The sequence below is a fragment of the Crocodylus siamensis genome, chromosome 5 (genome assembly GCF_052110815.1).
Source record: "Crocodylus siamensis isolate JL-2025a chromosome 5, ASM5211081v1, whole genome shotgun sequence".
NCBI lineage: Eukaryota > Metazoa > Chordata > Crocodylia > Crocodylidae > Crocodylus > Crocodylus siamensis.
In genome coordinates, this window is record NC_143399.1 from 28,850,717 (window position 1) to 28,862,803 (window position 12,087).

The window sequence follows — 12,087 nt, forward strand, 5'->3', positions numbered from 1 at the left end:
TATCCGGAGATAAATGCAATATCTGTTACTAATGTGACTTGGTGTTCAGTCCCTGCTCTAATCTACTACACTACTAGGAGTTAAGTTTCTAAATAGCTTTTAAAAAAACCTCTTAAATTCAGTCCTATAAGAATTTATGCATATACTTAAATTTACCCTGAAAACCCCCAAACAATCCCACTGGCCCAACCCTGTACATGCTTGACATGAGAATAATTCCATTAACTTCAAGAGATATGAAGTCATATGACGAAATTTACAGGATTAGCACTCCAGGGATGCCATACAAACTTAGAATGTTCAGTGTACTACTACTACTACTAATAATCTGCCAGTCCAGCAACTTTAACCTTACTTCTCAGGGAAGCTTTGCAAGTTTCCTAGCAAGCACCAGTAAGCCTTCAATACTTGAAGCATAATTATATTTATACTATTTTGAGGTAAAGACTCCACATTCCAATATTAATTCTGTTAGCTCAGTCCAATTAAAGATGTATTATACTGATACATCTCATAGATTATTATATTAAGGTAAAGAAAAAAAGATTAAGGGCAAATTATAAAAACAATTTATTAGAACATATTATTTCTTAAATCACTTATAAAACCTTACGTTTGCTACAATGATCTCTACAATGTTTAACTGGTCCTGTAATAGGCCTTCAAAAGCCATTCCTGTGCTGGAATCAGTGCTTTATTTTTGCATTTCTTGATGCTTCTGAATTCGTGATTTTTTTTTAAATGTTACGATTTTTCATAATTGCTAGACATACTCTTGAGGAAAAAGTACTAAACTAATATAAATAAAATTGAATGCACATGTAGACAACCAAAATGTAGCAGAAAACACCGGGTTAATGACATGATGAGAAAAACTAATTAAATACGACTATTTACCTGCATACCACATGCATCTGTCCCCCCACAAAAATAACCTTTTAAATTGGGTGAACATTTTAAACAAGGAAACTGATTTCCTTGCTGGAATGGAGACATAGGGTAGCTGCTAAAATAGCTGTTGGGGGCTCTGCTCTGTTTCCAGCCACATATAGAAGGGGCAGAGCCCATGCCTTAGCACAGGGGTGGGCAAATTAAGATTCAGCTGCCACTTGACGAGTTTTGGTGAGCTGTTAAGGGCCACACACACAAAATCTTTCAGAAGATATAATTTTAACAAATTATAGAGAAAAACTAAAGTATACACTATATTTAAAAAAAATCAAATATCTACTATTTTTTTATTTTATTTGAAAAAATAAGTTTTGTGCTGCAGCTGAAGCTGCCCAGATACTGCTCAGTTCCCTCTTCTGCCAGCAGCTTCTCCTCCTGCCCTTGCTGCACTGCTTTGGGCAGCAGGTAGTGCTGGGAAGTGGCAGCAGTGGCCATGGGGATGTGCTCCAGGCAGCACACACCCAGCCAGGTGGGCGGGAGGAGAGCTGCAGCCAGGCAGCTCCTGCCCCAGCTTCAGGTTGCCTTCCAACCACTTGGAAGCTGGAGCTCCGTGCATGCAGGAGCTGCCCAGCTGCACCTTCCACCTCCCTCCACATGGCTGGGAGTGGGCTGCCCTGTGCACATCCCCATGGCCACTGCTACTGCTTCCAGTGCTACCTGCTGGCCAGAGCACTGCAGCAGGGGCAGGAGGAGGAGCTGCTGTGGGTGGTGGGAGCAGAGTAGTACCCAGGCTGCTGTATAGCTTCCCACTGAGAAGCTACGCATGCTGGCTGGGGCTGTCAGCCAGTGCAGTGTGGGCTGGCCTGGGAGGGGCTTCATGCAGAACACTGGGAGGGCAGCTATGGGCCACATGCAATCAACTGGCATCTCATATCCAGCCCCAGGCCATAGTTTGCCCATTCCTGCTTTAGCATCACTCACGCTCTCCTGGCAGTTCCATAACAGCAGGTTTCACTCTGTTACCAGCTGCTGCCAAAGTGCATTAGCTTTTGGCTGAGCTACTACCTAGCCAATGGTGAGCCCAACATCCTATGAAGTGGCCTTTAAGATTCTGGAAAAAAATCTTTCTCTCTATATTCTACCCTCCCAAAACATGTTATGTGTCTTGGTTGCGGGTGTGATGTATGCAAGTAAATATAGTAAGATTTTCCCTGACAATGACAACACAAAGATAAACTTAGAAGGGCACACCAGTAGAATAATACCACATCACATTAGTTTGTTGGGATGAATGCCTTCTTTCAAAGCAAACCCCCCACCCAAACCTGCTGATATACCACAGGGACAGACCATAAAATATTAGTTAGTATTTTGAAATAAGTGAAAAAAGATTATTAAAAAATTTCCCCAAAAAACAAAACTAATTTCAGTTGTATTTCTATCTAAAAAAGACACACAGGATTTAATGTGCAATTTGAATTGTATATTGAGATGTTTAATTACATCTGAATCTATTATTTTCCAAAAACTGTATCACAATTCTGTAATAGTGTTTTATGCAATTGCTATAGCAAACAGCTTCCATATCAGAACCTTTTCTAAATTGGCCCCAATTTAGGTAGGTATTTAAGCATGGAACTACTCTGAAACGTGAATAATTCTACTGACATGAATTATAATATTCATATAGTTAAATTAAGGCACAAACTCAGCCCACTGTAAGGAAGCAAACAGAATATTTAGAGCTTCCATACTATAGTTATCTTAAATTTCTTTCATTTATTTTTTTTACTTCTGTAAAATGCTATGACTAGGATTTCTATTACTGTCAGGGTAGTCAGAGTACAAAATTAATCCAGTAAGATGGCTACAGCAATGGAAGTACAGTAAACGGGAACATGCATCTTTCAATGACCTTTCAGTTTTCCTTTTCACAATTTTTAAGTAAATATATTAACTCTCTCTTCCTATTACAAATGCCACGGTTTGATGCATGATCATCTAGTGTAGCGCATGAGTGTAAAGTCTGATACTGTATAACCTGGAATGGAAATTCCCTGAGAAAAGCTGTAGGTCATGTCTACACTACACTGTGCAGGACAAAGCTAGGAAACCTGCCATTGTGAAAATGTGCCACTGCCCACTAACTCTCAGTCTGTGTGTGCTATATCCCCAAAAATTAATGTGACCACTTTTTGGCACAGCCTTAACGCATCCAGTATTACTCTAACAACAGTTACAAGATATTTTTTTGATAGGAGGTATGTGCATAGCAGCAATGAGTTGGTAGAACATGTACTCCAGCCCTGTCCAATCCAACGACGATGTGCAATTAATGTCAGTATTCAATCCTGCAAAGTGCCAAGTAGCTTCAATTTCCATTAGCTCTAACTGAAGACAAGGGCTCTTTGCACCATGCAAGATTTGGCCCTATCTAATTGAAATAATTTAACCAAACATTGTTATGTATGAGGTTTTCAAAAACTTGATGTAATTCTGGATACTCTGGTTGTGGTTTTCTGATTTCTGGAGTCTGTGCCCTAGCTCTTTCAAGCACACTTCATGATGTTTCTGACTCTAAACAAAGAGAGAGAAATGAAGTCAATTAATAGTACAGTTGAACTAGTTCTTGAAATTTCTAAACCACCTGTCATTTTCTAAAATCTCCATCAGAACTACACAAACAATGAACAGAATGCCAGAACAGCCCCAGAATATTAGATCTCTGCATTATTTGTCTTATTTCACAAACCAGAATTAATTTGTCAGAATCAAATTATAATCTTAAAGAAACTCAGGAATACTATGATGTCCTACACAGCAGTTTGAATTTTGAAACCATAAAAGATTCCTAGCATCTTAATTCCACTTTAAACTCAAAACTCTGGTGTTCTTTTTTTGGTGAGAACATCTGTTACTAACCTCCAAATAGTATAATTTTGTAGTTTAGTTTACATTTTAATATGAAGTATGATTGAGAACACTATTACAATAAAATCCTTGGTATCCGGCAAAAGCAGGGAATGAAGGGTGCCAGATATCTAAAAATACCGGTTACCTGAGAAGCGCAGGTTTCCGGATGGATTTGGAGTGGGGAGGGTGGAGAAGGGGAGAGTAGCGGTGGCTGAATGTGGAGCAGGGTGTGGGGACTAGCAGCAGCAGCACATGGAGCAACAATCTCCCAGGGTGATAGGTGGTGGCAGTGGCCACTGCGTGCGAGCTCCCTCCCCCACCACATGCAGCCGGCCAGCCAGAAATTCTGGTTAGTAGAGTGTTCTGGATAGCAGAATGCCGGATAACATTCATTTTACTGTACTTACTTGATAAAGCCACATATAAAGAATGCAGACATTTTTGGTTGTCTTTTATACTTGTTAGAATATGATTTCAAGTTTGAGTCGGTAAAAAAAAAATTAATTTTCAAAAAGAGGTTAGATTCAATTATAATCTTTAGATTTAATTCCAGCAGCGGATGAACAGGGATCCAGGTTTTCTGTTTCTCATGGAAAAATGGGGTAAACCATGGATTTTAACTTTTACTGGAGGCATACATGGATTTCTCATTTTACTGGAGAAGCCCACAGATTCTGCACTTTTGCAACGAACCCTCTGTAAGGGGCAGGGAAAGAGAGGAAGAAGGGTGGTCAGGCAGGAGGCACAATGTGCATGAAGATGCACATGACCCCAGGCAGCCTGGAGAGCAGCACCTGTAGGTAAGTATGTATGGGGGAGGGAATGGGAAATTGAGCCCCTGTAGGGAGGGAAGTTGAAGAGAGTTGGGCAGGGATGGTGTGGAACTGGGGCTGCTGCCCAACTTGGCAGCGTGTGGGGCTTGGGGCCTGAGGCCACAGTGCATGGCTACAGGGCTCCAGCAGGGAGCAGGACAGGGCCACGGGCAGCTTGCCCGGGGGCAGGGACAGATTTCTGGAGCTGCATACACTCCCAGGGAGCAGGGGGAACCTGTGCAAGATGTGGGGGTGGGTACATACTGCAGGCTCAGGCTCCTGTCCTGTTTCCCTATCCTGGGGCCTCTGCAGCCCAGTGAGCACAATCTGGCATGGCAGGGAATAACTAGGCTGCAGAGGCCCCAGGGGAGGGCAGCAGGGTGGGAACCTGAGCCTGTGTCCGCCCCCACCCTTACCTACCCCAGCGGAGAGCCAGCCTCCCTCGCCTGAATCCACAGCAGGCAGGCAGCGGGGGCAGCCAGGCTCTGCTCTGCTGTCGCAGCCACAGCCTCCTTCCCAGAGCATGGTGCTGTGGACCTGGGTCCCTGGCCCTGTAGCCCTGGCAGCTGGAGGCCCACTCTGGCAGGGCTGGGGTGGGGTGAGGGGCACCAGCACGGTCAGGAGCCTGTGGGGGCCAGGGGCATGAGCAGGGCCAGGAGGCTGTGGGGGTGGGGGAACAAGGGGCACTAGCAGGGCTGTGGGGGGCCTTTTGTTTTAATCACAGATTCTGGGGTTTTAATTTTTTTTAAAAAAACCCACAAATTCTCTATCAAGGAAAACCAGGATCCCTGATGAACAACTGAAGATGGTAAACTTTCTGAACCCTATCCTGTTTCCAGCATCATTATACCAGCAAGAAGAAAACAATACAATTCTTGTTTTTCTTTTCATAAGTCAGTCTCAATTTTATTTTATAGATTTCACAGATGTTAGGGCTGGAAGGGACCTCAGGAGATCATCAAGTCCAGTTCCCCCGCCCAAAGGGCAGGAAGTCAGATGGGGTCATAGGATCCCAGCAAGATAAGCATCCAATTTAGTCTTGAAGGTGTTCAATGTAGGTGCTTGAACCACCTCCGATGGCAGACTGTTCCAGACCTTGGGGGCTCAGACAGTAAAGAAATTATTCCTTACGTCCAGCCTGAAACGGTCTCGCAGTAGTTTATGACAGTTCAATCTCATCATCCCTTGGGGTGCTCTGGTGAACAAGCGTTCACCCAGATCCTGGTAGTCACCCCTGATAAACTTATAGGTGGCCATCAGGTCACCCCTGAGCCTGCGCTTTTCCAGGCTAAAGAGTCCCATGGCTCTCAGCCTCTTGTCGTAAGGTCTGTTTTCCTGACCTCTGATCATGCGCGTGGCTCTTCTCTGGACTCTCTCAAGCTTCTCCACATCCTTTCTAAATTGTTGAGCCCAAAACTGGATGCGGTACTCCAGTTGTGGCCTCACCAAGGCCAAGTACAAGGGGAGAAGGATGTCCCAGGATTTGCTTGAGAAGCATCTATGGATGCAGGCTAGCATTTTGGTCACTTTACTAGCCACAGCATCACATTGCAGGCTCATGTTCATCTTGTGGTCAATGATGACCTCCAAGTCTCTTTCTTCCATAGTGCTACCCAGCGTAGCAGTGCCGAGCCTATAAGGATGCTGCAGGTTTTTTTTCCCCAAGGTGGAAAACCTTGCATTTTTCAGTGTTAAACACCATCAGGTTCTCATCCGCCCATCTGCAGAGACTGTCTAGGTCACCCTGGATCGCCCTCCTGTCTTCGGGCGTGGATGCTTTGCCCCAAAGTTTGGTATCATCGGTGAACTTGGCCAGTCTGCTCCTGACTCCAATGTCCGCATCATTAATGAAGATGTTGAACAATATAGGTCCAAGGACAGAGCCCTGGGGGACCCCACTGGTCACAGGATACTATGACGAGTGACTGCCATCAATTACAACCCTCTGGGTCCGACCACAGAGCCAATTTCCCAGCCAGTGGATCGTGGTAAACCCAAGGCCACAGTTGGTCAGTTTCGCCAAGAAGTGATCATGGGATACCAGACTGAAGGCTTTTTTGAAGTCAAGATATATGACACCAATCTCTTCTCCCTTGTCCAGGTGATAGGTCACCTGGTCGTAGAAGGAAATGAGATTGGTCAAGCAAGACCTACCCACAACAAACCCGTGCTGGCTGTCCCTCAGGATGTTGGCATCTGCCAGTCCATTAAGGATGGCCTCTTTAATAAACTTTTCTAAGATCTTCCCCAGGATAGAAGTCAGGATAATAAGCCTATAGTTAGCCGGATCCACTTTCCTCCCTTTCTTGAAGATAGGCACCACATTGGCCTTCTTCCAGTCTTTGGGCACTACACCAGAGCGCCAGGAGTTTTTAAAGATCCATGCCAGGGTCTGGGCTATGACGCTTGCCAGCTCCTTGAGTACCCTGGGGTATAGATTGTCAGGGCTGGCTGTCTTGAAGGTATCCAGCTTCTCAAGATGTTCCTTCATGAGGTCAGCATTTATGGAGGGCAGGGGATCTCCCTCACCTGGACCTCCCTGTCCTGTAGTGGGCATGGGCATCCCATGGGACTGATGAAAGACTGACGCAAAGTACCCATTTAATAGGTTGGCTTTTTCCTGAGTGTCACTTGTCCCATCTGGTTTAGCAGGGGTCCAACATTGCCCTTGCTTTTCCTCCAGCTCCCCACATATCTGAAAAAGGACTTTTTATTGTCCTTGATGCTCGAAGCTGGTTGGAGTTCAATTGCAGCCTTGGCTTTCCTGGTTTGCTCCTGCAGGACTGGACCAGTGCAGCATAATCGTCCTTGGAGATTAATTCTGTCCTCCATCCTTTGTAGGCTTTTCTTTTTAGCCTTACGAGGTCTGCTAGATCCCTGAAGAGCTAGGGGGGCTGCTGTTCCCTCTTGCTGCCTTTCCTTCGAGATGGAATAGACTTGGCTTGTGCATTGAGGATCACTCCCTTGAGGAGCAACCACTCTTCATGAAAATGTGTTATGAAACTGAAGGTGAACAATGTATGTGTTCTGAGTTAGCTCACAATAACTCTTCTTTCAGATGCATGTAATTCTCTTTATTTTCAAACTGTCAGCCTAGAATGGAAACCATTAGAAAAAAAAACTTAGCCTTAGCTTTGAAATGGAGAGATCAGAGAGATTTTGCTGAAACCAAAGACAAATGATTTCTAGTTCTTATTAGCATCTGAAAATAGCAATTCTCTCAGATCCTCTCTTTTTTGTTTCAGCACCAGGTGTGGTATTTGAAATAATTCAGAATGCAATAGGAAGTCTCTAATTATTTGACTGAGGTTTTTCCCCAGAAAGCTAAGCAAGCTCTAATGAAGCCCCACTCTTCAAACCTTTTCCTTTCTCCATTAAACTGAGTTTCAATAGAAGCATGATCAGGCCCAGACAGACCATAAAAATATACATATTTTAAATATGAACAGATATATAGGCTTCTTTCATAATGTGAAAAAAGAATTTAAAAAGTGACAAGAACTTTCTACCCAAAATCAAAATGTTAGGAGGGAGAGAACAGTGAAAAATTGGGAATAAGTTAGTAAACCAGAACTTCCCTAACATCCTATTGGAAGAAGCAGTAAAGATGACTCTTAGCTTTCTTGCATATTCACATCTACAGTCCTCCTCCAATGGCAGATCTTTCTTCTGGGTTGGGAAGCAACAGTTTTGGGGTTTTTTTTGCATTCGTGAGGGTTCCATGAATTTATTCCAGTAAGATGGGGTACTAAGCTATCATTTAGCTTCTAAATAGTACAGGGTCATCTCTGTAGAGAACATGCATCTCCAACACTAGACTTCATGGTCAGCCCTTGCCACTGAGACTGCTGTTTTATAAGGCAGTGAAACAGGGATTGTGTATAGAAAGGGCCAATTGGTAACAAGAAATACTATTTAGATTCCAGAGAACAGTCTCTCCAACTAGGAGATAAATCCTCATATGGTCCAAGAATCTGGCCACTATAGAATATCAGAACAGCTGATGTACAATAAACCTTGTCCTTGTTTCCATCACTATGACGTGTTCTTGTGTTCATTCCTTAGGCCTAAAAACACTGGGGATTATTGAAATTGGAAGGTATGCACATAGGATGTCTAAAGACCACAAAATGAGAAGTGTCTAAAAAGGACCAACTCTAACCTTCTCTGGTATAGCAATTATGATAAATATTTTCTTTTCTTTGGGGCTTATGAAGTTTATGGCGGAGTAACCCAACTTGAGAAATATGTTTTGAGTTCTGCTGTTTATGGGCCACTAAGTCATTAAAAAAAAACTGTCTGCTGAGAATATTTTGCCAGGATATTCTGAAACTCTGGATAATGAGAGACCTTTAGAGTTATGTCATGATGAGGACAAAAAGTTCCAAAGCCTGCTGACATATCACAGTGGATCTTGCTCCCCCTGGCTGTCATAATTCTTAGATGCATAAGAATAAAGCAATACTGTGAAGAATGACTCTTGGCACTGGAACATTTTACAGGAAACTTACCACTTGAACAGTTTGTATGCACGTTTGCAGGTTGTCCAAATGGATCTCTCATCCTATTATTGCTAGCTTCTTTGACGGAATATAATGGAGAGCAGTACTCCTTCACAGACTATCATTGGGTCCATCCCATACCACTTTAATGATGACAAGGGCAGCTATAGGGAAAGGTGTACTAGCTTCTCCAGAAGATGTTTGTTTAGCTGATATACAGACTAGTTGCCCTTGCAAGAAATGAAAATAAAGTCTGGTGCAAGTCCTGTAGGTGCAATAAAGCATGTGGCCTACCAGACAGATGCAAGTAGTCATTGATGTCTTAGAGTGGACTGCAGGTAGGGACAAAAGTCTGGTACACTTTGGAGTCTCTCTGGTGGCAGATAAGAATGTCAAGTCCAAAATCGGTCCTACAGATACTATTTTTCTGTTGAAGTCAGTATTGATTTCTCTGAACACAGCAGAGTCTGCTACTTGTCTCATTCCCCACAAATGAGCCAAGCATTTAAATCAAGGGATAAGATTATACCGGCAGGGATCACCACATTGAACATAAGCTTGCATATGAATGCTGTAGCTACCTCAAGACAAGAATGACTTTCTTCTTCAGAGTCAGGAAAGAATGAAACCAAATCTTTCCCCTTTGTTGATGGCAAACTTCTTTCCACTGCTCCAATAACAAAAAGTGTAGCATACTCCCATAGGAAAGGGAGTGTGAGAGTGGTTAGAGCTGATCTGTGAAGCTTAAGCCAGGCTGGGCCTACTCACAAGTTAAAATACAGAATATTGATGACAACCGCATAGTGCAAGAGCATGTAAGTTTGTGGCTGGACCTTCTGAAAAGAAATAATGAGACATCACTTCCAACATATCTTACTATACCTATGATGATTTTAAACAGGCTCCTATGTGCCTGGTATGTTACTGTGTGAAATGTCTATCCCTGATTAATTATTCTAGTAAATATTTCTTTGCAATTAACTCATGTTTATGTGCAGGAAGAGACATTCTCCATATAGATTTTGATAGGTGTTTCCTCCTGATTTACTTTACTTTTGCCTCAGTGGTTCCCTTGATCTTCCAAGAACAACTCAAAACCTTTGTGTTTTCCCAGTTGTTAACCAATTTCTTGGTATGTTCCAACTCATTAGAAATTGATAACCTCCTATGACTGAGAAAGTCCCAATTTTGATTGAATAACTTTTCTGATAACTAGTAATGAACAGTTTGATTAACAGGATTTTCATATTAATCATTGCTTAGGTTTCCCTCTTGACTTACACAACTGCAAGAATGCTTTGAAGATGCTGAGTGCTAAAGGGTATAAAAAAGGAATGAGCGAGGTAATAGAGCATGCTTCAAGAGTGAAAAATGGCTCAACACAAGAACTTCTACTGCGCCCAGCTGATCTTCTGGTGAACAGAACCATGCCTTGAGAAGTAGACAAGACTGAGACCACCTCTTTGCCTGTATTGGTGAGATACTATCATCACTTTTACAGCTAAATATATTGGACTTGGCTTTGCTGTAGGCTCATTTAACAGTGACCAGTTGTAGTAAATAAAGCCTTTCTGTCTTTTATCAAACAGGTTGTCATGTCAATCCTTTGACTAGTCCTGAATCCCATTTCATAACTTAACAGATGGCACAACTAATCTTAACTGTTTCTAGCAACCAGAGATGTATAATTAAGATGTTACAGAACCCACAAAAATGAAACAAACTGAACGCATGTAGAGGGAGTATGATAAAGTTTAGAGGGATGTGTTCTGCTGTCAAGCAAACTATCACATTTCTTGCTTGGATGCGATGGAGGCTGGTGAACTGACACAGGTGGAATCAGAAGTCTTTATCTAGGTAATATTTGTCTTTTTTATGCATTGTGGACAGAGGGCATTTTTACATGTGCCTTGGGACATGGCATTGAGTGCCTTAATTAGTAAGCTGTGCTAATTAAAAGCACCCACACATCATGTGTATTAGCCCTGCACTGAAAAAATAGATGGTGGGGCACTTTGAACTGAAACTCATCTTTTTTTAGCACAGTAATGCAGAACACTGCCAGAGCGCATCAATTTCCGTGCTCCAACAGACTTGATTAATCTGCTCCAACATGCTGGATTTCCACGTGTGCTGTATTTCCACACATCTGTAGGAGCCCAGTGTCTGCCACCACTCTTGCTGATGCCTAAACTATTTATTCTTAAGTGGAAGAGTACATAACCATGTTCCCTCTAAGGAGTAGTGGTCCGTAAGTGCATTGCTCCGGTCTGTGAATGTGCCACTTCAGTCCTGCCTCCCCCTTTCGGTGTAGTGTGGGACACTTACCAAAGGTAAGCTCCTTGGTCAGGGTAGGCAGTGAACACCTGTACGCTCTGGTTGCTGGTCCTGTGTGCCTGCCACGACTTGATGTTCCTCTTCTTGGGGGAGAGATCCTTGCAGGGGGTTTGTGGGACCCCATGTCTTAATTTCTTCGTGGGGCTCCAACCTCCCCTTTACTTCACCCTTATCATATCCATGGCCAAGACGGACCTTGGTATCCTGAGGTCTCACTTATAGATAATAGCTTCGCATCTGTAAAGTCTTGCCACTGTGGGGCAGAGACCTCCCCGGTGTCAGTTCCTTGTAGGTCATCCTTTGTCTGTGGACTGTGGCCTCTACAAATAAACTCACCTCAGTCTCGAGGTAATAGGAAAACTCAGAAATATATTGACAGAAAACAATCGACATCTGGTGGTAGGCCCCTGGCTCTTGCCTCCCAGGTCCGTAGGCCCATGGACTGGGTGTCTTGTGCCTCTCCCTTTAAGAGCTGTGCCTTGCAGGCTCAGCAGCTCATTGCCATGCCTCTCACAGCTGTCACCCCTTTCCACATTGGCATGAACGACGCATGCCCCCAGAGGCTGGGGGGTGCGGCGGTGGTAAGCTCCCTCAGGCAGCTGAGGGAGAGGGGCTAGCGACCACCCACAGAT

At 43.5% G+C, this 12,087-nt stretch overlaps 1 protein-coding gene across 1 annotated transcript in view; it reads right to left on the minus strand.

The window, feature by feature from the left end:
- Positions 1-553: 553 nt before the first annotated feature.
- ODF2L (outer dense fiber of sperm tails 2 like) overlaps positions 554-12,087 on the minus strand; it is a 61,371-nt gene continuing 49,837 nt past the window's right edge. The window contains exon 17 of the mRNA XM_090048518.1: positions 554-3,468. Within this exon, the coding sequence (XP_089904644.1) occupies positions 3,340-3,468 (129 nt within the window). The 3' untranslated portion in view covers positions 554-3,339. The remainder of the gene's footprint in view (positions 3,469-12,087) is intronic.